This window comes from Malaya genurostris, chromosome 3, assembly GCF_030247185.1.
Source record: "Malaya genurostris strain Urasoe2022 chromosome 3, Malgen_1.1, whole genome shotgun sequence".
NCBI classification, from domain to species: Eukaryota; Metazoa; Arthropoda; class Insecta; order Diptera; family Culicidae; genus Malaya; species Malaya genurostris.
The window spans coordinates 119,716,908-119,739,190 of record NC_080572.1 but is presented as its reverse complement, the minus strand read 5'-3'; the positions used below and the strand labels follow the sequence as shown (position 1 = coordinate 119,739,190).

At 35.8% G+C, this 22,283-nt stretch overlaps 1 protein-coding gene across 3 annotated transcripts in view; it reads right to left on the bottom strand.

Annotated features, from left to right (window-relative positions):
* Window positions 1–10,453: 10,453 nt before the first annotated feature.
* LOC131435075 (uncharacterized) overlaps window positions 10,454–22,283 on the bottom strand; it is a 397,241-nt gene continuing 385,411 nt past the window's right edge. For all 3 annotated transcript variants that reach the window (XM_058602576.1, XM_058602574.1, XM_058602577.1), the window contains 3 exons: window positions 12,027–12,177; window positions 11,846–11,965; window positions 10,454–11,774 (listed from right to left, as the gene is read on the bottom strand). In XM_058602576.1, the coding sequence (XP_058458559.1) occupies window positions 11,585–11,774; window positions 11,846–11,965; window positions 12,027–12,177 (461 nt within the window). In that variant the 3' untranslated portion in view covers window positions 10,454–11,584. The remainder of the gene's footprint in view (window positions 11,775–11,845; window positions 11,966–12,026; window positions 12,178–22,283) is intronic.

The following is a 22,283-nucleotide window of genomic DNA, read 5'->3' as shown; positions in this document are numbered from 1 at the left end:
TTTTTACTGGTTTTCGCCCTTTTCAGTGACGGAATAAAATATTTAACACACTTTACCCTATATTACCGGATCCGGAAGTCGGATCCGGATGAAATTCAGGAATTACGTATGGGACCACAGGAATTTTCATTTGAACCATCATTTGTGAAAATCGGTCGCGCCATCTATGAGAAAAGTTAGAACACATATTTTCATTTTTTTTGCACATTTTACCCCATAACTCCGGAAACGGAAGACGGATCCAAATAATATTTAGGAATTTTGTATGGGACCACAAGACCTTTCATTTGAATCTAAGTTTGTAAAAATCGGTTTAGCCATCTCTGAGAAAAGTTAGTGCAAAAAAAACGTTACTTACACATATACGCACATACACACACAGACATTTAGCGTACTCGACGAACTGAGTCGAATGGTATATGACACTCGGCCCTCTGGACCTCGCTTCAAAAGTCGGTTTTCACAGTGATTGCATAACCTTTCTATATGAGAAAGGCAAAAACATGATGAAAAGTGCCCGGGTTGGCTGTTCAATGCATAAGGACGCTTACAAGCACGTTGTCATATGTTCGAGTCCTGACCTGGAAGGATTCTTATTATCAATAGAATTGTAGTAGTAGCCATGCAATGATTCACTGCGCTAAGCGTCGGTTGCGAAGTCTGTTGAAACAGAAAGCCCAAATTCCACAAAAGGAATGTAATTCCAGGACTCTGTTTTATGGTGAAAAGAAGAGAAAGAGACAAATCCGTTCATTGTTTGCATGTATTTATATTCGTCACGTGTTGTCATTGCTCTTTATGATACTTGGTATTGCAGCAAATCGAAATTCAATGCGGTAAAGATTTAAAATTCTGTATTAATTCTTTGATATGAAAAGAACAGTAGGGGAAGATGTTCGGTTGCCGGCACCCCATCGTAATTTTTGACAGAAAGCAGAAAGCGTTATTCCGACAAATGTCACGTGCGTGTAATAGCAGCACGTTCTTTTTGTATCGAATACCAAAGCAAACAGACGCTCGTATTTTTTGCTGTGCTCAAAACAAATTTTAATTGCGTGAAAATCAACACAAAAGTTGTTTATGATTTTTTTATAGTTCCATAACTTGAAAAGCATCATTCGAAAAGGTGGATACAATATTTATGAGGTGAAATCGAACTACGAGGTCTGTTCAAAAAGTACCCGGAATTCTCATTTTTCTAAAAAAAATTTTTATTTATTCGTCTACATCTATATGGTCCCCTTCAAAGTAATCCCCCCTAGATATAATACACTTATGCCAGCGTTTTCTCCAGTCTTCGAAACACCCCTGATAGTCACTTTTTGTAATACTCTGTAGCACTCTCAGCGATTCTGCCTTTATCTCTTCAATCGATGAAAAACGCTGTCCTTTCATGGGTCTCTTAAACTTTGGGAACAGGAAAAAATCACACGGAGCGATATCTGGTGAATAAGGAGGTTGGGGCATGATTAAAGTCTTGTTTTTAACCAAAAAATCATGATCCAAATTCAGCAGTTTTGGAACGAATTTTGCTGCCACTCGTTTCATGCCCAAAACATTTGAAAAAAATATGATGGCATGAGCCAACTGATATGCCAACTTCATCAGCAACTTCTCTAATAGTGATTCGGCGATCATCCATAATCATTTTTTCCACTTTTCCCTCATTTTCATCGATTATTGACGTGCTGGGTCGACCGGAGCATTCGTCGTCTTCAACGTCTTCGCGGCCATCCTGGAAACGCTTATACCACTCGTAAACACTTGTTTTTTTCATAGCAGACTCACCGTAGGCTCTCTGTAACATTTCGCACACTTGGTTACACTTTATTTCATTTTTCACGCAAAATTTAATTCAAATTCTTTGACTCTTCAATTCTTCCATTGTTTAAACTAACAAAAAATCGCCGAGCTCAAAAAAACACGTCTACACCAGCCGCTACAAGACAGAATGTAAACAATGAATACAGCTGAAAATTTCACCATACATTAGGGACATATGTACCAACACAATAAAAAAAAATTTGACCACCGGACTCTCCAGACGCGCGCAATTCAAAAATTCCGGGAACTTTTTAAACAGACCTCGTATTTCGTGACTTAATACCAGATGTTATCCAAATTTTCGCAACCAAAGTTTTTTTTTCGTCATTTTCAAAATGTCTACCGATTTCAGTTACCGGCATCCCATTTTTTTCGACAAATCACGAAAAATTGTCAGTGATATGCAGAGATGCCAAGTCTGCGAATTTGTTTGTAAATTATCAAATTTCTTAGTTAACATGTAAATCTTTTTTCGTCTAAGACTTTTGGAATTTCGATTGTTTGCAGAAAATTACAGGCTTTTGAAAATTGGCGCGATCTTTTCGTTTTGCTAGCTCAACTTATTATATTACCTGGCATCTCTGGTGATATGTAATACGTGGACAACTTGACGGCTTGAATACATCCGTCATATAGGTAAAAATTTTGGTTTTTTCTTTGAATAATTGCAGTCTTTGCATTTTTTTTTTCATTTTTTTTTCCACAAATTTAGTAGTCTACACTTCCTTCATCATACGTTCTTTACAAGCACGACTACAACTAGATTCTATATACATCGATTTCGCTGCTGCTTTCGACAAAATCAATCATCACATAACAATCTCCAAGTTAAGTAGACTGGGATTTAACGTGTCGTGTACTGATGGTGAAAATAGGAGACCGTATAACCTCACAATTTGCTGTTACCTCTGGAATTCCTCAAGGAAGTTACCTTGGACCGTTTATATTTTTATTGTATCTCAATGATCTAAATTTTTCGATCAAGGGTATGAAACTATCGTTCGCCGGTGACTTTAAAATATTTCATAAAACCAAATCTGTAGCAGACTCAGAGTTCCTATAAGAACAGCTGGATAATTTAACTAATTGGTGTAACATCAACAAAATGGTTTGAAATGCCTCTAAATGCTGCGTCATCTCTTTTAGTCGCTAAAAGTCTGTTTTCAAGTTCGACTATAATATTTCACAAACTGCTATCGAACGCGCATCGTCTTTTAGGGACCTGAGAGTTCTTCTGGATTCCAAGTCAAATTTCAAGTAGAACATAGAGTTTACTATTTCCAAAGTCTCTAAGCTATTAAGATTTATTTTCCTCGTTACTAAAGAATTCTCTGATGTACATTGCTTGAAGGCTCTGTATTGCGTTCGCTCAACTCTCGAATATGCTACTGTTATCTGGTCACCTTATTATCAAAACGATATTGAACGTATTGAAGCGATTCTTCCATGGAGATATCCTTTGAACCTACCGAGTGACCATGACCGCTGCAAACTGATTGGTCTCGATTTATTATCTGTCCGGCGCGATGTTTGTAAGGCCAGTTTTGTGGCAGACCTGATTCGGTCGCGAATTGATTGTTCCTAGCTACTGCAATTGTTACAATTAGATATTCGACGTCGTAATTTTCGATCCAATTTTTTTCTTCGGATTCCCTATGCTAGAACTAATTATGGATATAACGAGCCCATTGCTAGCATGTGCCGCATATTTAACAAATGTTTCACTTTCGACTTCCATTTATCACGTAATGTTATCAAGAAATCGTTCATCATGTTAAAATCTCATTAGATTTAGTTGCTACAGAAGCACGAGATTTCAGGAAACGTATCATTTGGATGATTGTAATCTGTTGATGCAAAATATAAGGAGGTTTTACGCCTCCTGGAGTTTGACAGAAACTAACTACAGTGGGCTATTTCCTGCTCCAAATAAAAGAATAAACGGTGATGAGGAAAAGAAAGACATTCAGAGTAAAATCCGACAACAGGAGAAGGCGCTCTCGCAGAAAACAGAAGCTAAACTGTAGGCGATAAATAATTGAAACTGAAATTAAAAAGATTAAATCAGATTATCCTGATGTGATCTATCATAAGATTATTCTCACCGAGAAGGAAAGCACTTCCGAGTCGAGCAAGAAGATGTTGTATCAAAAAAATTGTCTGCTGAAATCTGTTTAACTTATTTCAAAATCACAAAATTGTAATCAATTTTTTTTTCACTGTTACATTTTCCGTACATACGAGAGTATATTAACACTCCTAATACCAAGCGTAATAAAATTACGCGGAGCACCAAGCCTAAAAAAAAGTTGGAACGGTAACTTTGAGCTATCATAGCTCAGTTGTTACTTGACCATTTTCGAAAAATTTTACACCCTCGAATTTTGTGAAGTTTGTAAATTATTTTAAGTATTATTATTGACGATCGTTTAGGAAAAACTAATGAAAATCTGATTTTTCCCGTTCCAGGTTTTTTTTTCAAGCTCGAAATATGCCCTATCTGCATTCAACCGGCACCTGCATCGCGAATCGGATATTGAGAACTTCAACTTTACCGAGTCATAACAATTTGTTCACCAATGGAAAGGTACTACTTCCAGAAATAAAATACATTGAAAAAAGGCGGGTGGGTAATGTCAGAGACATAACTGGATGTCGTGAATACGAAAACAACTGACATGTTCCTTAACACTTCCGAATATCAATTAGTTGATCAATTGTATGAATTATGCAAGCATTCCCCTTTTTCGCAAAAACAAAGAAGGCTTCACTTGAACTAGATTACTATGAATTTCACACAGCGAAAGTGCACAAATCTAACCAAACTGTTCTTGATTTGCACTAAACTGCGGATAATTATCTTCGATTTGCGAACAACAAATCCTAATAGTTCTTTAGAAAACTTTTAGAGCCATTAGAACGGCTGATTTTGTTTTATGCTCTCCACCGTTGTTTTTTCACCGATGCTAATGTTTGACAGCTGTGACGTAATCGCTCTTGTCGAAAGCGAAACTAGCTGTGCTAACGACACAAAACACATCTGCTCGCAGTGGCGATAGAATCCAAACTAATTCAATTTTTGTTAGGAGCTTTCTTTTTACGTGATTTCGTTTGTAGCTTTTTCACTAATGGGCCTCATTCAGAATTTTAATGTTGATTATTTCATTTCGGATTTGCATAATTTATTGAAATCAATTATCAATATGCTGTAGGGATTCGTTTCTAGCATTCAGAAGAACCAAATTGAGAAACTCACTTCAACACTTTTCGGAACATTTTTCTCGAACGATTTGTTGTACAGCAGTAGATATTTTGTTCTCTTCCTCAGAACGCGTTCTGATTGGCTGGTGTTGACATGGGTCAAATGAGACAGGTTTTTCAATAGTGTACTATTGAAATACTTCAATGCTTTTGCTATACACGTTTAAGTTGAAAAATTTTGATTCTATTGGTAGTTAGATTATATAAATCCTTTCACAGATCACTGAGCTATGAGCTTCCAATATACGAGAAAGGCAAACGCGTAGTAGTAGAAATTATGTTGATTCGTTAGATACAACAATAGATATTCACGATCAAAAACTTATCACTCTCTCAGAGGGTAAATTTTGAACAGGCACCCCATAGTAAAGTAAGTCGTATCCACGACAAAAAACGAAAAATAGGGTTGTCTACCCAAAGTTAAGTGTTAAGTCTACCCAAAGAGAAGCTACGGCAAGGCACAAATCTCCAAATAACTAGGGGAACATGCCACTTGAACCAATTAGTTCTGATAATATAGGTGTAGGGTTTCATTCAGTAAAAAGCATTCAAACGAAGAGGTTGTTTTTCGAGACAAAGACAACTGTAAGCTGCAGATAGATTGGTTGGTTGGTGCTAATTGCAAAGGCTGCTGCAAAGCCAATATTCGGGGCGATTCCAGTAGTAGTTTGTTCCTTTTGCCATGGGTTAGTTAATGGAATTCATATAATTTTACGTTCTATTCCGTATTGTACAAATCCATTGAAATAATTTAAAATTATTTTATTAATATAAAACAAATTCTACGACTCTTTGAAACAAATGAAATCAACACGGATTCCAATATTTTCACTTTGATTTGCAGAAACGTTGGAACGCAATATATATATTTATATTTATATATATATATATATATATATATATATATATATATATATATATATATATATATATATATATATATATATATATATATATATATATATATATATATATATATATATATATATATATATATATATATATATATATATATATATATATATATATATATATATATATATATATATCAGAAATTTCCGACTTTCTACCGATTTTTTGAGATTTTACGGAAAACCTAAAACAAAAAAAAACTAATTTTAGTAGTTATCAAATGCGTTTGGGTTGTGCACAAAAACTGTTTAGATCTTTTGTCCAACACAAAAATATAACTATTTTTAGAGTTTTAGGTTATTTACCAAAATTTTTAAAATTTTTCAGTGAAATCCAAGTTTCAGTTTTTTTTTGTAAATTTTGTTCATAATAAATTTCCAACTAAAATAATAAAAATATATATGTCATAAAATTTAAAAGTTTTGATTTGATTTGGTATGGCAAAATCTTCCCAATAATAAAAATTTCTTGAGATTCTTTGAACGGACATATAATTTTAGTCATCAATACATTGTTTCTGGTAATGATTCTAATATTCTGAATCAAAAAAATGTACATGTCATCGCTTTAATTTTTGAGTTATATACAAACATGTGAAAAAAAAATGAAAAATTCTATATATTTATAAATTCATCGATTTTTTTATGTTTTCTTTTGATTGTGCAGGAATGGTAGTTGAGCAAAAATTGTAGCTGGTATCACTAGCAATCGAATGATGTGTAAAAATATATAGGTCATCGTTTTGAATTTTGAGATAATTGTTAAAAGGCTCACCTTTTCTTAGGTCATCTATCTAGTTTTCATTATACCTTTGGGTAGACAACCCTATTTTTCGTTTTTTTTTCAGTGCGTTTTATTTCTGGAAGTAGTACCTTTCCAATGGTGAACAAATTTTGAAGATCGGTTGACTAACAACAAAGTTATGACTCGGTAAAGTTGAAGTATTCAATATTTTCTATGCAGTTCGGTTTTACATCTCATCCAAGTCAGTCGATAAACCAAAACCGCTTACGTTCGGGACAGAAGAAACCAAGTACAGTATTGTGTAGTGAACAATAGAACGATCTCGAAATGAGTGAACCAAACGAACAAAAGTTACCGCCGCACAGTGATGCCACTCCATACAAAAGTTGGCAAAAACCATAAATACGTCGATAAACGTCAGAACGTGGATGATTTTTTCTAATATTTTGAGGTCTCTAAATATATTTCCATCTTGACAATGTATGAAAAAATATTCGATCCACCTAAAAGTGACATGATGCACCGTTCGTTATGGACCGGAAAATGACGACTTTTTTAATAAATTAACTTGTGTATTTTTATTTATCTCGTGATTGATTAGGAGTTTTCACCTATTCTTCAAATATTGATTAAACCTGTGTGTAAAATATATACACTGAGAAAAAAAACTTTTTCCTTATATCTTGAAAACGTCAATTTTCTCCAGAAGGGCTTATCTTAATATTTTTATTCTCTGATATGTTGTAACATACAACTGATGTAGTTTATTGCACTATGATTAAAGATGGGAGAGTAACAATCAAAAATGTTTTTTCTGTTTTTCACTAAAATAAAAAATTTTAAAAAATGCTCTGCATTTTGCATTTTTAAGTTTTTCGACTATATGAAAGAACACAAACACAAGTACAAAATAAAATTTGGTTGAATACTACCGCTATACTAATAATAGTGGATTTTTATTATGTTAAAGTATCTTATTAAACTATATAAAATGAAAAATGACGAAAAAAATGACGCTGAGCAAACATGCATAAAGTGGTTTTCGTGGTTCAAATTTGTGAATTTTTTATATGGACTACAAGAAAGTTCCGGACAACAGAAAAAGTGCATGTGGTGAGATATACTGAGCGCTATTTATTATGAGCTACTCAAATCAGGTGACACCATCACTGGTTCCATATACATACATATTACACTTGCTGCGTTTGGACAGAGCATTGCATGAAAAACGGACTCAATATGAAGATCTCCATGGCATAGTACTTTTGCTTCATGACAATGCAAGACTCTACGATTGTCGAATCTGAGAAAAAGGGATTTTTCAAACGTGGTATCCGAGTCTTACCAGAAAGATAACAGAAAGTGGTACATAACGATGGACTATACTTTGAAACAAAAAAAACGTTACTGACATGATACTCTCACTAAAAATCATGAAACTTTGCAGAAAAAATGCTACTAATTTATTCCAACGCCTGATATATTATACATAGATTTATATAAGGACATTTATATAGGTGTTTTATGTTATGTATGTTATAAATGTCCTGATTTTATTTATCATATAGCCGTTTATTTAAATTTTACTCACACCGACTTCATTTAGAAAAGTATAGCCCTTGTCTTTGTGATTTTTATTGTCGACCCCGCCAACAATCGAAAATAACCTTTAAAGTGCAGAGATGTGCAGGATCGCATAGTGGTTTTTGAAAAGTAGAGAAAAAATGCTATAAAATCAAATACTATTGAACAGTGGCAGCCCTTTCCTACATATATAGAAATCTAATCGCAAAACATCATCATTGCGCCATATATTTTGTATGGAAGGATGAAAAGAAAGTTTACAATACCCTATCTTTGAGAGGATGTGGAGAGATTATTTCTTATTCAAAAACCTTTATACTTTAAACTGTAGTCCTTCGCTTATCTGAGAATTCAAAAAAATTAATATTGTACAGGAAAAAAATAAATTTATTTTTTGGATTTCTGCCACCTTGGCATCACTGTGCGCCGGTACGAAAAAATACAATTATTGTTGACTTCAGACAGTGCAAAATTCGACCTTCGATACGAGAACTTGAAGGTTTGCTTAAGGAGCAAATGCATCTTGACATTAAACGTGTGCATTTACTTCAATGCAATAAGACCAATAATGTTGTTTATATCCAGTTCTATAAAGAGTTGGATGCAATTCAATTCGCTAAAGACAATAATAATGTGCACTATGTGGAGCATGAAAATATCAAGTACAACATTCCAGTATATATGGAAGATAGTGCCATAGAAGTGCGTGTGCATGATCTTCCCTCAAGCGTCAACGATTCTTATATTCGCGCAACTATATCCCAATACGGAGTGATTCTCTCTATCGGAAAAGAAAATTGGAAGAATTTTTTCCCCGGTATTCTAAATGGCGTACGTTTGTTACGCATGCGCTTGAGGAGGCCTAAACCTTCTTATGTGACATTCGGTCTGGATACAAGAATACCGTGCAAATCACTTGTTACCTATGACAATCAGATGGCCACATGTCAATATTGCCAAAAAGCTGTTCACTACGGTAAGTCATGTGATAAACCGGACAAGGAGACAACTATACCAAAGGACAACGGTGCTTCCTCTACATCAACCCTAAGCAACCCCAGTACACCTGTGACAGTCACCAACAACAGGGAAGTATCCCCCTCAACGAAACCATCCAACGTAACCCCTATAGAACAAAATACACCAGCTGCAGTTAACAGCTTACCATCCAATCAACCAGCAACTGCAAACAATGTACAACAAGGCGCATCTACAGCAACTAGCAACGAAATCAACAACAATACCACGGCAATGGATGACGAGACGAACCACGAACAAACTGCCCCTCAATCCTCGCAGGAGGAAAATGGAAGCTCCTCTCCCCCTAGAAAAAGGGTGACAACGAGATCCAATACAAAAAAAAATTTATCTAAAAACTCAGCTAAATCGGCCACATAAAGCTTGTACGCAAATAGGCCTGAATAAAATATCTTTTAAATAAAAAAAACGCGACGTTTATGCCAAAGGAAAGAAAATAGGAAAGCCGATAAGGCATATTGGGCGCGTGAAAAAAAACTTGGAAAGGGGAAAATCAAATTTTCATTGGTTTTTCTTCACCAATCATCTCCTATAAAGTTTTTGAATCAATCTACGAACTTCACAAAATTCGAGGGTGTAAAATTTATTGAGATTCGTTGAAAAACAGCTGAGCTATGACAGTTCAAAGTTACCGTTCCAACTTTTTTTGAGTCTTGGTATTTGGAGTGTTACCTAAGTACATCGACAAAGATAGTGAATAAAAATGAAATCGTTTTTATGGGGTTTCTGAAAGTGAAGTGTTGTATGCGGCCTTATTAATTGTGTTTATATGACAAACTTATGCCGATTTTTGTATTATATTTAAGTTCTGCGTTAAGTATCACCTTCATAAAAATAGTGGTGTAAACACTTCACTCGAATATCGCGCGTATTAGTTTTCAACTTCGCGTGAATTTCGCGTGGTTTAGATTTCGACTTCGCGCGTTTTGATTTTGAAACTTTTCGTAACAACCCTGTATATGCAATGGAAAAGAAAAGATAATGAGGAAAGTAATAACAATAAATTTTCTTTGATGTAAAACATAAACTGACACCTCTGATGATTCTTTTTAGAAAAAACTGACAGGAGTTTCTTTCAGATTGACTACGGTTTTCAAAGGTAATATTTTGTTATATATTTTCTCATTTTAATAATGTTTTTCCATCACTAAGTGATTCTTTTAATATGTGTGGGTATTTTGCTGCATCTGTTCAAATTTAATAGTAATTATCAGTTTCACCTGCATTTTTTTCCCATACTGAAACATCCACGAACCTTAGTGAATTACTACTCTACACTCTATACAGCTGGTTAGATGCACTATAATTACTCTGAATGAATAAATACAGAAATACAGCTTTCCAACCTGACTGTGGTTGACACAATTTTTTTTCTCAAAAGTTGGGCTTTGGCTTTTCGGTTACTGTTGCGGCTAAAAGTGAGAAAATCTTCTGCTTTATGAAATGCACAATTGCTCCTGTTGCACTTCAAAGAACTGCTGCTTGCTATTGTATCACTCGGTGAATCCACTATCTTTGCATCTCTACACAAAACTTAGTGTAAACCTAAAGTAGTCCAAATCACACTACGGAAACTACTTGTTCTCCAATATTGCACTTTGCTCAATGCTCTAACTCGTATATAGAATTGCAAATATTCCCATGTCACAGTGCTTTGGCATTTCTAATTAAGTATTCTCCAATTTCGTACCGGTAACATAATTTGCTATGCGAGTGAAACCATAATCATGCAATTTTGGGCACGCCAATGTCCAAAACTCAAATCATAGATATTTTATAGTATCGACCCTCAACAAAGTATACTTTATCACAATATAATGAGTAGACTGCTCAAACCTATAATCATAAAAACCGTTCGTGTTACGTCATGCTGATTTCATCTTCCTTCTTCCTAATTACAATCTCTGTACAATCTTTGCTTCCATGAACAAATTATTGTTTATTGTCTCAATTTAAGATCAGTTAAAAACTACTGCAGATACCATAACTAAACATAAAGGTTGAAAGGAACGTAGATCCATCATAATCTCGAACTACTTTCGTGGAACATCTGCTATCGGTAGAACTTCTGGGAAGCTATCCCGGGTGCTAAACTAGCTGTCTATATGACCGTTAACTTCTACACTTTGCAGGCTACTGCTGTGGATTTCACTCCAAACGAAATCTACGGATGCTAAAGATGCATTGGATCTCTTCAAGAACCACTCGGTCTTTCCGCAGCTTATAGAATCTGTGCGATGACTGGTTCCAAGAGGCACATGTGTTCTGCACCTCGGACTGGTAACCGGTTCAGGCAGAAGTGTCGTATCATATCCGGTATTGTCGGGAATGGTCGGCTAAACTGGCCCAGAATGAATTGTGACGTATCCGGATCGCGCTGAATCCGCATGTGCATGTATCCTTTGGCGCTCCTGTTTTGAAATATCGAAAATCAGATTAGAGTTGCAATGCTAAATAAATTCTAACGGTGGTGGCAACCTACTTCAAGGTAAGCGAATAGTCCTGCCGAGTCGATTCGCTGTTGCGCACCAGAAAGCTTCCCTCGCCAAGCGGTCGGAGAATTTTTTCTGCATCTATACGGCTGATTGAACCGTGGTACCATCTGATATTAGAGTAAATTAGTTAAGTGCAAAAACAAACGATGCAATTCGAAATGACTTTACCCTTGACGATCCAGCGGAATCGAGGCATCGATCAGATCGACGTTTGAACGCACGGCGTTAAAGCTCAGCCCAAGGTCCAGTGTTCCAAACTTTTTCGTTGGCTTTGCACTGCACTCATTCAGATTCAAGGTCAGACTTTGTTTATAGAAACCTGCAAAAAAACGAAAAACAAAAATGTTTAGTTTTTCACAGCTGTTTATTTGATCATTGTTTCGATAATATAAGTAAATTGCTTATTGGATAACTGAGCCACATTATTGTATAACCCTTTTCATTAAAACCGTAAAGGCAAAGCACTGATTCAATCAAAACAATTACTGCAACGTGTTACGAATATGTACCGGTAACATATTCGTATAATGTCATAACAAAAACTAACTTACTCTCCTCGTCTGCTGGCCATCAACCCGCGCTTGATTAATTCATTATTTATTCTACACATGCTGGTAAATACCCTCATCACGTTGGGGATAGAAGCAAAATGATGCAGCAAAAAAATCAGCATCCACCCACAAATGCTGCATGTGACAATGAGACACATATTAAACATTTACAATCGCTTGTTCGACAGAGGAACTGTAATTACTAGTCACTGTCTCCGACGATTGGAAAATTTTGGTGTAGGAACGCGGTTTGCTGAAACCGTCAACTGAACAAGGGTTGGAATCAACAGCCTTTTTTCGTTTGCAAGGGGTAAAAAGTCTTATCCAACTTGCTGCCGTTGCAAACTGCAAAAAAAGCAGAGAGAGGCTTTCAGTCGTATTTATTTTGACAACATGCGAAGGCGACAGTGGGTTAATATCAATTTTTCCGTAGTCAATTTGTAAAAACTTACAAATTTAATGAAATCTTCACTGAATGCATAGTTATTCCTAACAATAATTATGAGTTGATAATATCTTGTTTTACTATTTTTTAGATAATATCTTGTTTTACTATTTCGGAAAATGTATCGTCCTCGTCTTAGTCGATATAACTAATATTGTAATAAAATAGGTTCTGAACCTGCGAGCAAGAAATACTTATAGTTCTTTAGAAAACTTTTAGAGCCATTAGAATGGCTGCTCTCCACCGTTGTCCTCTTTTCGTTGTTTTTTCACCAATGCAAACAACTGGCAGCTGTAACGTAATCGCTTTTGTCGCACATTTTTACATCTCCTCGCAGTGGCGATAGAATCCGAACTGATCCAATTTTTGTTAAGAGGTTTCTTTTTACGTGATTTCGTTCGTAGCTTTTTCACTAATAAGCGGTCCTAACGGCTATAAAAATAGCCGCGTACAGAATTTTAATGTCGATTATTTCATTTTGGATTTGCATTTCATTGAAAGAAACTATCAGGATGCTGTACGGGACTCATTCCTGCCATTCGGAAGGACCAAATCGTGGAACTCACAACGATATTAAGCACTGTTCGGAACATTTTTCTCGAACGATTTGATGTACAGCAGCATATATTTAATTCTCGTCCCCAGAATGCGTTCTGATTGGCTGGTGTTGACATGGGTCAAATGAAACAGGTTTTTTAATAATGTACTATTGAAATACTTCAATGCTCTTTCTATACACGTTTAAGTTGAAAATTTTCGATTCTATTGGTAGTTAGATTATATAAATCCTTTCACAGATTATTGAGCTATGAGCTTTCAAAATACGAGAAAGGCAAACGCGCCTTATGAATTATCCTCTTTGATACTCGTTTATACCAACATTTCAGAAAAGTTTAATTTTAATCAATTTTATCATAAAATTGTGATCATATTTCCGATGATATGTAGCAAAAATTTTGTTGGTTCGTTAGATACAATAAGAGATTTTCACAATCGAAAACTTATCACTCTCTCAGAGGGTAAATTTTGAAAAGAAGCCCCATAGTAAAGTGAGTCGTGTTCACGACAAAAACCGTTGTATGTACCTCAAGGCAGCAATCTAGATCCTTCACAATTCTTCCTTTCCTATAATGACATATGGTTTATATTTCCACTAGAATTTAAGGTTATTTTTGCAGACGACCGGAATCATTTTTTTATCATTCGATCCGAAGAGGGCTGCATTGAATTACAGTAATGATTTGACCTTTTCTCTAATTGGCGTTCACGTAACCGATAAAGACCAACTATATCGGAAAGGATCACTATCGACCTATCATTTGCCAACATTAGAGAGCAGAAGGAAAACCTTGCAACATCGATATTGTTGGTAATAACATCGACTGTGTAGAATTATAAGGAAAACTACAATTTCGTGCCCCGTTGAGACGGACCCTATGTATGGAACGTCGTTTCAGCTGCCTTATTCATCGCACACAATATGGACAAAACAATCCTCTTAATGTAAGTCGCCGAATGTTTAATGAAGTTTACGATAAACTTGCTTTTAAATTGTCCAAAAATGTGTTTAAATTAAGAATTAGCATTTAAATGTCTGTGCGATGTAAAGACCAAATAAATAAATAAAAACACATAGTTCTGGAACCGGGTATAGCCGTAATTGGTTCGTTTGGTCAGCAACAAATATGGCTTACAAATTAGAACAGTTTTGAATCTAATTGGAAACAAATCACCCTATTTTGCTTCATTTTAAGTAGCGGTATAAAATTATTCACACTCATCCCCAGGTAATTCCGGAGCCGGGAGTCGGATACAAAAAAAATATGAAATTAGGTATGGGACCATGAGACCTTTCATTTGAATATAAGTTTTGTCGTGAATACGACTTACTTTACTATGGGGTGCCTTTTCAAAATTAGCCATATGGAAGAATGGGCAGAACTTAATCGTGAATATCTCGACTTGTATTAATGGCAGCAACATAATTCTTTCACTATTTTCATCAAAAATATGATCAGGAATTTATGATAAAATTTTAAACAGTGTGAGATAACCAAATACAACTCAAAAATTAAGTTTTCTCAAAATTTGAAAACAACGAAGAAAACTCTTTACTTTCGCTTGGGTTTTCGCGCAAGGACGACGATTTTGAGGTAGTCAGGTACATATCTTCAACTGAATGCGTATAAAAAGGTGGCCGAAAATCGATCATTTCTTCTTGTGCGTTGGATGGAAGCGGACGTCGAGGGAATGATTTAATCAACCAGCAGCTTCGGAGAGTGCGCCTTCTGCGTGGTTAAAAACCTCAAACGCTCAGGTCGCAACTCTCATTTGGATTTCAGTCGTCCGGTGGAGCAGATGGCAATGAAAGCAGGCCTTTTGCGTGGTATAAAGCCTCAAACGCTTAGGTCGTGCTTTCATTTGGACTTCAATCGTCGGGAGCAGAAGTCGTCAATGCTTTCATTTGGACTTCGGTCGTCAGGTGGAGCAGTCGCTTGTAATAAGAACAGACCTTTAACGTTGTACAAAACCTGAAACGCTCAGGGCGCAGAGCCAGTTTCCCTTCGAAGAAGATCGATTACATTATCCTGTTGGTGGTCGTTTGCATTGGAGCAAAATATAACGGAAAATGAACAACAATGTTTAACATTATGCAAAATCAGCCCATCTAATGGCTCTAAATGTTACCTAAAGAACTATAAAGATTGCTTCTTTGTAAATCGAAAATTAAAATTATCAGTGTAGTGCAAATCTAAGATAATTTGTTCGGTTTTTTTGTAATTTTCACAGTTCTAAATTCGCAACAGTGTTTAAAATCGTTTATATCCAATCAGTGTTAAATATCTTAGAAAATTATACAATTTGGCTCTTCTGGGATGCCAGAAATTAATCCCGTACAGCATTTTGGTAGTATCTTTTACTAAAATATTGAAATCCGAAATGAAAAAATCGACATCACTATTCTCTAAGGTGCCATTTAGAACCATAATTTTATACCCAAAGAATTATGCGAAATTTTACTTCACTATACTGTATACGGCCCATTTTTCAACCAGTTGTAGTTTGTAGTAAACTTTCTGCAGATTCGCTATAAAAATGCATAGCACCGGCTCGGAAGCCATTGATTTCGAATTTGGCTGTCGTTGTCATTGTGTTCATTATGGTGCGAGCGAGGAATCTCCAAGCGAAATACAAAGCTTGTTACCGCAAGCGGAATAAGCAGGAGATTCCAACAGAACACATATCAGTTTCGCATTCACGGACAACAGGTCATCCTGGAAATAGAAGACGGAAGTCAGCGGTATCCATCGGAATTTGAACTCAACTCGTCACTCTCCATCACGAACGCCTTCATAAAAGGTTCTTTTCAGAACCACCATTATTTTATCATAAGGAAGTATACTGGTTATTTCGTAATATTTGTGTCAGAATATTTAGTGTAACTAATCTGTACTGTAGCATATCGGTTAACTAATTTATATTCGGAAGTATAAAGTAAAAGTGTCAGTTTTATTCGTATTCACGACATCCAGTTATGTCTCTGACATTACACACCTGTACTTTTTTAAAATCGGTTCAGCCATCTCCGAGAAAAGTGAGTACATAACAATGTTACATACCCATATACACACAGATATTTTGCGTATCGGCGCGTTATCGTATTGCAGAATAACTCAGGTGCGTTATCGTATTGCTTTGCCATATCCTTGAATCCATTCCGGCCGTTTTTTGATCAATGCATTATTCAAATGTATTATTTTTTGTCGGTAATGATCTTTATTAAACGTTTAATGAGATTTTAATAGCTCGTAGTACACCACATCTCATTGGTTCCATCAAAAACAAAGAATTGCTAAAAAATCAAAAACAAAGCTTGACAAAAAAATGAAAAAGATATTGTTAAAATACCTCGTTAAACTGGTAATAAATTTACAATGTTTACTTATATAGTCAATGAATAAATCATTATTTCTACGATATGGTTTCACTTTTACTTTCATTTGAATTCGAGACACAGTAAAATCGATCAATTGACAGTTCACGTTTTGATAGCGCATCATTTGATTAAGACCATCGTCCAAGTACCATGCGCGCGGATGGTTTAAGGAAATTTTCGATGGAAATTTTGAAAAATTTGCCGAAACCAAAAACATACATACCTTTGAAAAGCTTTTATCTATCTGCAGGGCAAAAATGACTGAAAAATGCGGATGATTTTCCGAGTCTTATAAAAAATAGTACTGAAACAATTAGCTTTTTTAGTGATCTTTCACAATTATTTGAAAAAATAATTCGATGGTATGAAATTTTTTTCCAAAAAACCTTATACTGGCAACAAGGATCACATTCGGACACATTTTTGGAAAACCTTTTCACGCATGGAAAATCAACGAATTTCATATAACCGATTTCGTTGAAATTTTTGAAATTCGTGGATTTTCTATGAAAAGCGTGAAAAGGTTTTCCAAAAATGTGTCCGAATGTAATCTTTGTAGCCATCATAAGGTTTATTTGAAAAAAAATTAAAAAATCGCATTATTTTTCCAGATAATTGTGAAAAATTACAAAAACACTCATTTTTCAGAGCTATTTTTGATAAGAATCGGGAAATCCTCCGAATTTTTTTTTAGATAGATAAAAGTATTTCAAAGGGTTGTATATTTTCGGTTTTGGGAAATTTTTCAAAATTTCCATCGAAAATTTCCTAAAACCACCCGCGCGCATGGTACTTGGACGATGGCCTTAACGGGATTTTATTTTGGCTCAACTTGCCTCAAAGGCATTTTCCCAAAAAAAATTGACGATTTCTAAGATGGCAATGATCAGTGATGGCATTTCACTAGAGTGATACACCAGCGTGTAAATTTCATTTCTACCCTGGCGATGTACCCGGCGAATAACGCGCAAAAAGGAAAGCGCACTTATTCTCAGTGTGCTTGTGGTTAAAGAAGCTAGTGCGAGTGAACCATATTCTCTTCGTATGAATCGCTCTCACGCGCTCTCGCCAAAATACACCAAGTGATCACTGGCGCGTGTTGTAAGCGAACACTTTTTGTTTAAGTTATAGAGAGTAGCGCTGGCCTGCTATGAAAATCTTTAACGCAGTAAGGAAAAACGAAATTTCGACGAAAAATTGTATTTTTGCTGAGCATGCGTGCCTCACGCTTCTTCTATGCGAACCGTGCACCAGAGTGTTCACCGGCATGTACACTTCGGTGAAAATATCTGCGTCCACCTGAAGGAATTTGACATCTTTGTTCTAGCACTTTGGTGTGATCCAGTGCTAGAGGTGAAAGAAAATAAATACGCGCTCTCATGATGCGCGTACACTTTATATAACAATGGTGGATGTGTGTGAAAGAGCTCTTGTCAGTGCAAGGGGAGAAATTACACTTGCTCTTCGTCACACAGAGGAGATGGACATCTCGGGTAAGGATTTCAATTCTATTCGTTGAGAAGTAATGTCACTTTAAAAAATACAAAACCATTCGCGTAACCATTTTCTGTCATAATTTCGAACGATAATAACTTAGTCATTTGTTGAGCATTAGTTTTAAAATATCAAAGTATTCCTAGTAATTTTTTGAATCAAATCCGGTAATATTTTCAAAAAACTACTTACCGTTAACTCAAAACGATAAAAGCTACATAATTGCATAACCACGTTTTCAAGACTAAGCTAAAAATCGAAAAAAAATCTACCTTCGAATGTTTTGTCATAAGAAGCGGGCTCTGCTCGTCCCTCCATCCCCGGGGACCACCAAACTCTACTGGCCAACAATCTGTATGTAATTTTAAAATAGCATTTTTGTAATTTTTTGAATCGGTTGTTTGAGAGCTGAGGTAGGAAAAAAACCTGTTTTAATCCACCTAGTGGTGTAATGTGTAATAAATTTTTTGCACATTTTACTCCATAATTCCGGAACCGGAAATCGGATCCAAATAATATTCAGGAATTTTGTATGGGACTTTAAGACCTTTCATTTGAATCTAAGTTTGTGCAAATCGGTTCAACTATCTCTGAGAAAAGTTAGTGCAAACAAAACGTTACATACACACATACGCACATACACAGAGACATTTTGCGTACTCGACGAACTGAGTCGAATGGTATATGACACTCGGCCCTCCGGGCCTCGGTTCAAAAGTCAGTTTTTACCGTGGTTGCATAACCTTTCTATATGAGAAAGGCAAAAAGTGAAAACATCATTGATAGTGTAGATATTTATTGTTGAAAATCGCTGCTAAAATTGAAAGCGTTTTCCTGATTTTTTTCTTTAACCCTACTATTTCCTATATTGGTAATAATTCAATTGATCTAAGTTACTCACAAGACAACTACTGGTGTGTTTCACATGTTCATAAAATTATAGTTAAAAACGCTATGAAATAATGTACACTGTATTGCTGTATAGGCTGAGTAAATGCTTCAAAAGTGTTATCTGAACTCTGCTCCATTGAAGAGAACCATTTGTTATTGGTTTGCTGAGTTTAAACCATGAGAAAGCTCTGTTCAAATTGTGTGCCGCGTTTATTGACAGTCTATTAAAGACAGTTTAAGTCGCGTTTAAGTCGCAAGTGCGTCGATATGTGAGTTACAAGGGATGAAACATGGATCCATCACTTCTCTCCGAAATCAAAACGATCGTCATCTGGGTTGACTGCAGCCGGTAAACCACGTCCGAAGACACAACAGTCAGCTAGAATGGGTTTGGTTTCAGTATTTTAGGATGCACATGGTGTAATCTTCATCGACTTTCTTGTGGAAGGTAAAACAATCAATAACAAGGAAAATCGATATTTACATTGAAGAAAAAACCACTGAAACACTTTACCAAGACTTCACCAAGACAATGTACCGATTCACAAATAGATGGCAACTATGGTTAAATTGAACAAATTACACTTCGAATTGCCTCCGCATTTACCCATCTGCCCCCCAGTGATTAGTGGATATTCGCTAATCTTAAAAATATGCTCACATGCTATTTGAGACAAAAGACAAATCCTTCTACAACCACGGCATTGAGGAGTTAGAGAAGCGTTGAAATTATTGAAATTATCTTGTAGAAGATTATATTGGTCAAAAAGTGTTTTTCTCAGCCACCTCGTTAAGTGTTGACTTGTTTGTCTGGTAAATTATAACGTTAAATATTAGATAAATAACAATTCTCTATGATGGGTTATACTACCTTGATCAAAAGTTTTCCGGAATTTATTCAGAAAATTAAAAGTACTAGATTATTCATCAACATCGATATTGTCCCCTTCAAAGTACTCTCCATCGACTGCAACACACTTATGCCAGCGTTTGGTCCAATCCTCGAAACATTTTTTATATTCAGTTTTCGGAATGGCCATCAGAGCCATCTGCGATTTTTCCATAATCTCCTCTCGGGTGCTGAAACGCGTTCCACGGAGCGGTTTCTAGAGTCAACCGAATAGGAAAAAATCGCAGGGAGCCAAATCAGGTGAATTCGGTGATTCCTGAATAGTATTCGTCTCGTTTTTAGCCAAATGTTCACGGAAAACGATGGCATTGCGTTACGGTTCGTTATCGTGGTGCAAGAACCACGATTTGTTTTTTTTTTCGATTTACTTCACGCAAATGTATCATAACTCCTCTGCCATCTCTCTAATAGTCAATTTGTGGTCTACGGTCATCCATTATTTGATTTGGTTGATGCTTTCGTCTGTTTTCGATGTCGATGGCCTACCGCTTCTCTCATCATCATTCACAGACTCACGGCCATTTCTGAAACGTTCGTGCCACTGATAAACGACTGTTTTCTTCAGAGTTGTTATGGTTTCCGAAACACTCTTCCAACATTTGCGATGTCGTCGCATCATTGAAACCGTTTTTAAGGCAAAATTTAATGCAAACTCGTTGTTGCGAATTCAACTCCATTTTGAAAAGTACAGCTTAACTTTTACAAATGTCCAGGTATCAAGCTGAAAATTTGATAGAATATCAATGACAGATGTGGTAATTTAAAAAAATATCTAATTGGGTGACTGAGAGCGCCCCACGGTGGTGGTTCCGGAAACTTTTTGATCAAGGTAGTATTTTATTCTATGCAATCCGCAGGATTTTGGTCTCTGAAACTATTTGATTTTGGTAACAAGAGACTTAATCAGAAATTCTACAACGAAGAGCTTCCACAAACCATTGAAATTCATTTGAAAACGATCAACACAAATGAATGAACTTAGCAACATATCACTGCTATAGCTGGAAAAACCAAGTCAAGAAGCAGCAACTGCAGCATTGCAGTTTTGTAATTTATTGTTCTGGTACTGTATTTACTATCTCATATCTTACCTGTTGTAGGATCGGAAAAGCGTTATTTGCTTGTACGATTTGCAAGTTTCCAATAACAACAGTAACAACTTATTGAAATTCAACCAAAATTTCAATTCTTTAATTTTCAATCTTTTTTTAAAAAATAATGGGAAATATATTCAAAACCGCAGATTCACTGTTTAGTAATTCTGCACATTTCAATTCCGTATCGATGATGATTTGCGATTAAATTTTCGGTGCAAATTATGTTTGCTTACATCACCATAAATTAATGATATACTATTTTGTATTTTAGTTTTCCAAAGATCTATTAATAAACAAAATAAAATCGTTGCACTGAATTGTTTAAGACTACAACCAATTCTTCAATTAATATTACTTGGTACAAATCATGTAATTATGACCAGATGCTAAAATTTCCGATATATTGTCTCAATATGCACGCGGATACCAAATGAAATGGAAAACCGCATACCACGTAAACTGAAATAGTGCTAAAATAGGAGCAGGCCGTGGAATGAGCAGCTCGCTTGTATAAAATCTGCCTACTGTGCGAATGGTCCCCGCTTTAAGTCTACATCCAAATCGCTCTAATGGCCAGCATTGACTATTGGATCGATTGTTTCTTTGTTTAGAGTTCACTACGACCAACGGTCATTTCGACTCATCCCCCTTCCCCAGTGTGATTGTGATACTGCATTGTATAGAAACGGTGGATATGCACCGAAACATTAAGCCCACGAAGGGAGGGATGAGTCTCCACGTAGATATCTACGTCAGACATCCGTAAACCACAGCAAGTTTTCGAAAAATGGAGGATATTATTTCCTCCTCTGAATACGTAATACGTATGGCGAGCACCTGCGTTAGTATCGAAACATCAGATGTGCTCTCTGATACTGTTCAATACATAATTTATACACATTTGGCGCTTGTGAATCATACAACCTGATGGATGAAATGGTCATTAGATCGAATCTTTTCGGTTTTCTGTAGGGGGTACAGGCTGTCAGAATAACCATTAGTACGTGTTACATGATTCAATCGGTGTTTTAACCAGTTAGGGTGATCTAGAACGCTTGTTGTAGGCGGTGAGAATTAATTATTAAACACAAGATATTAAG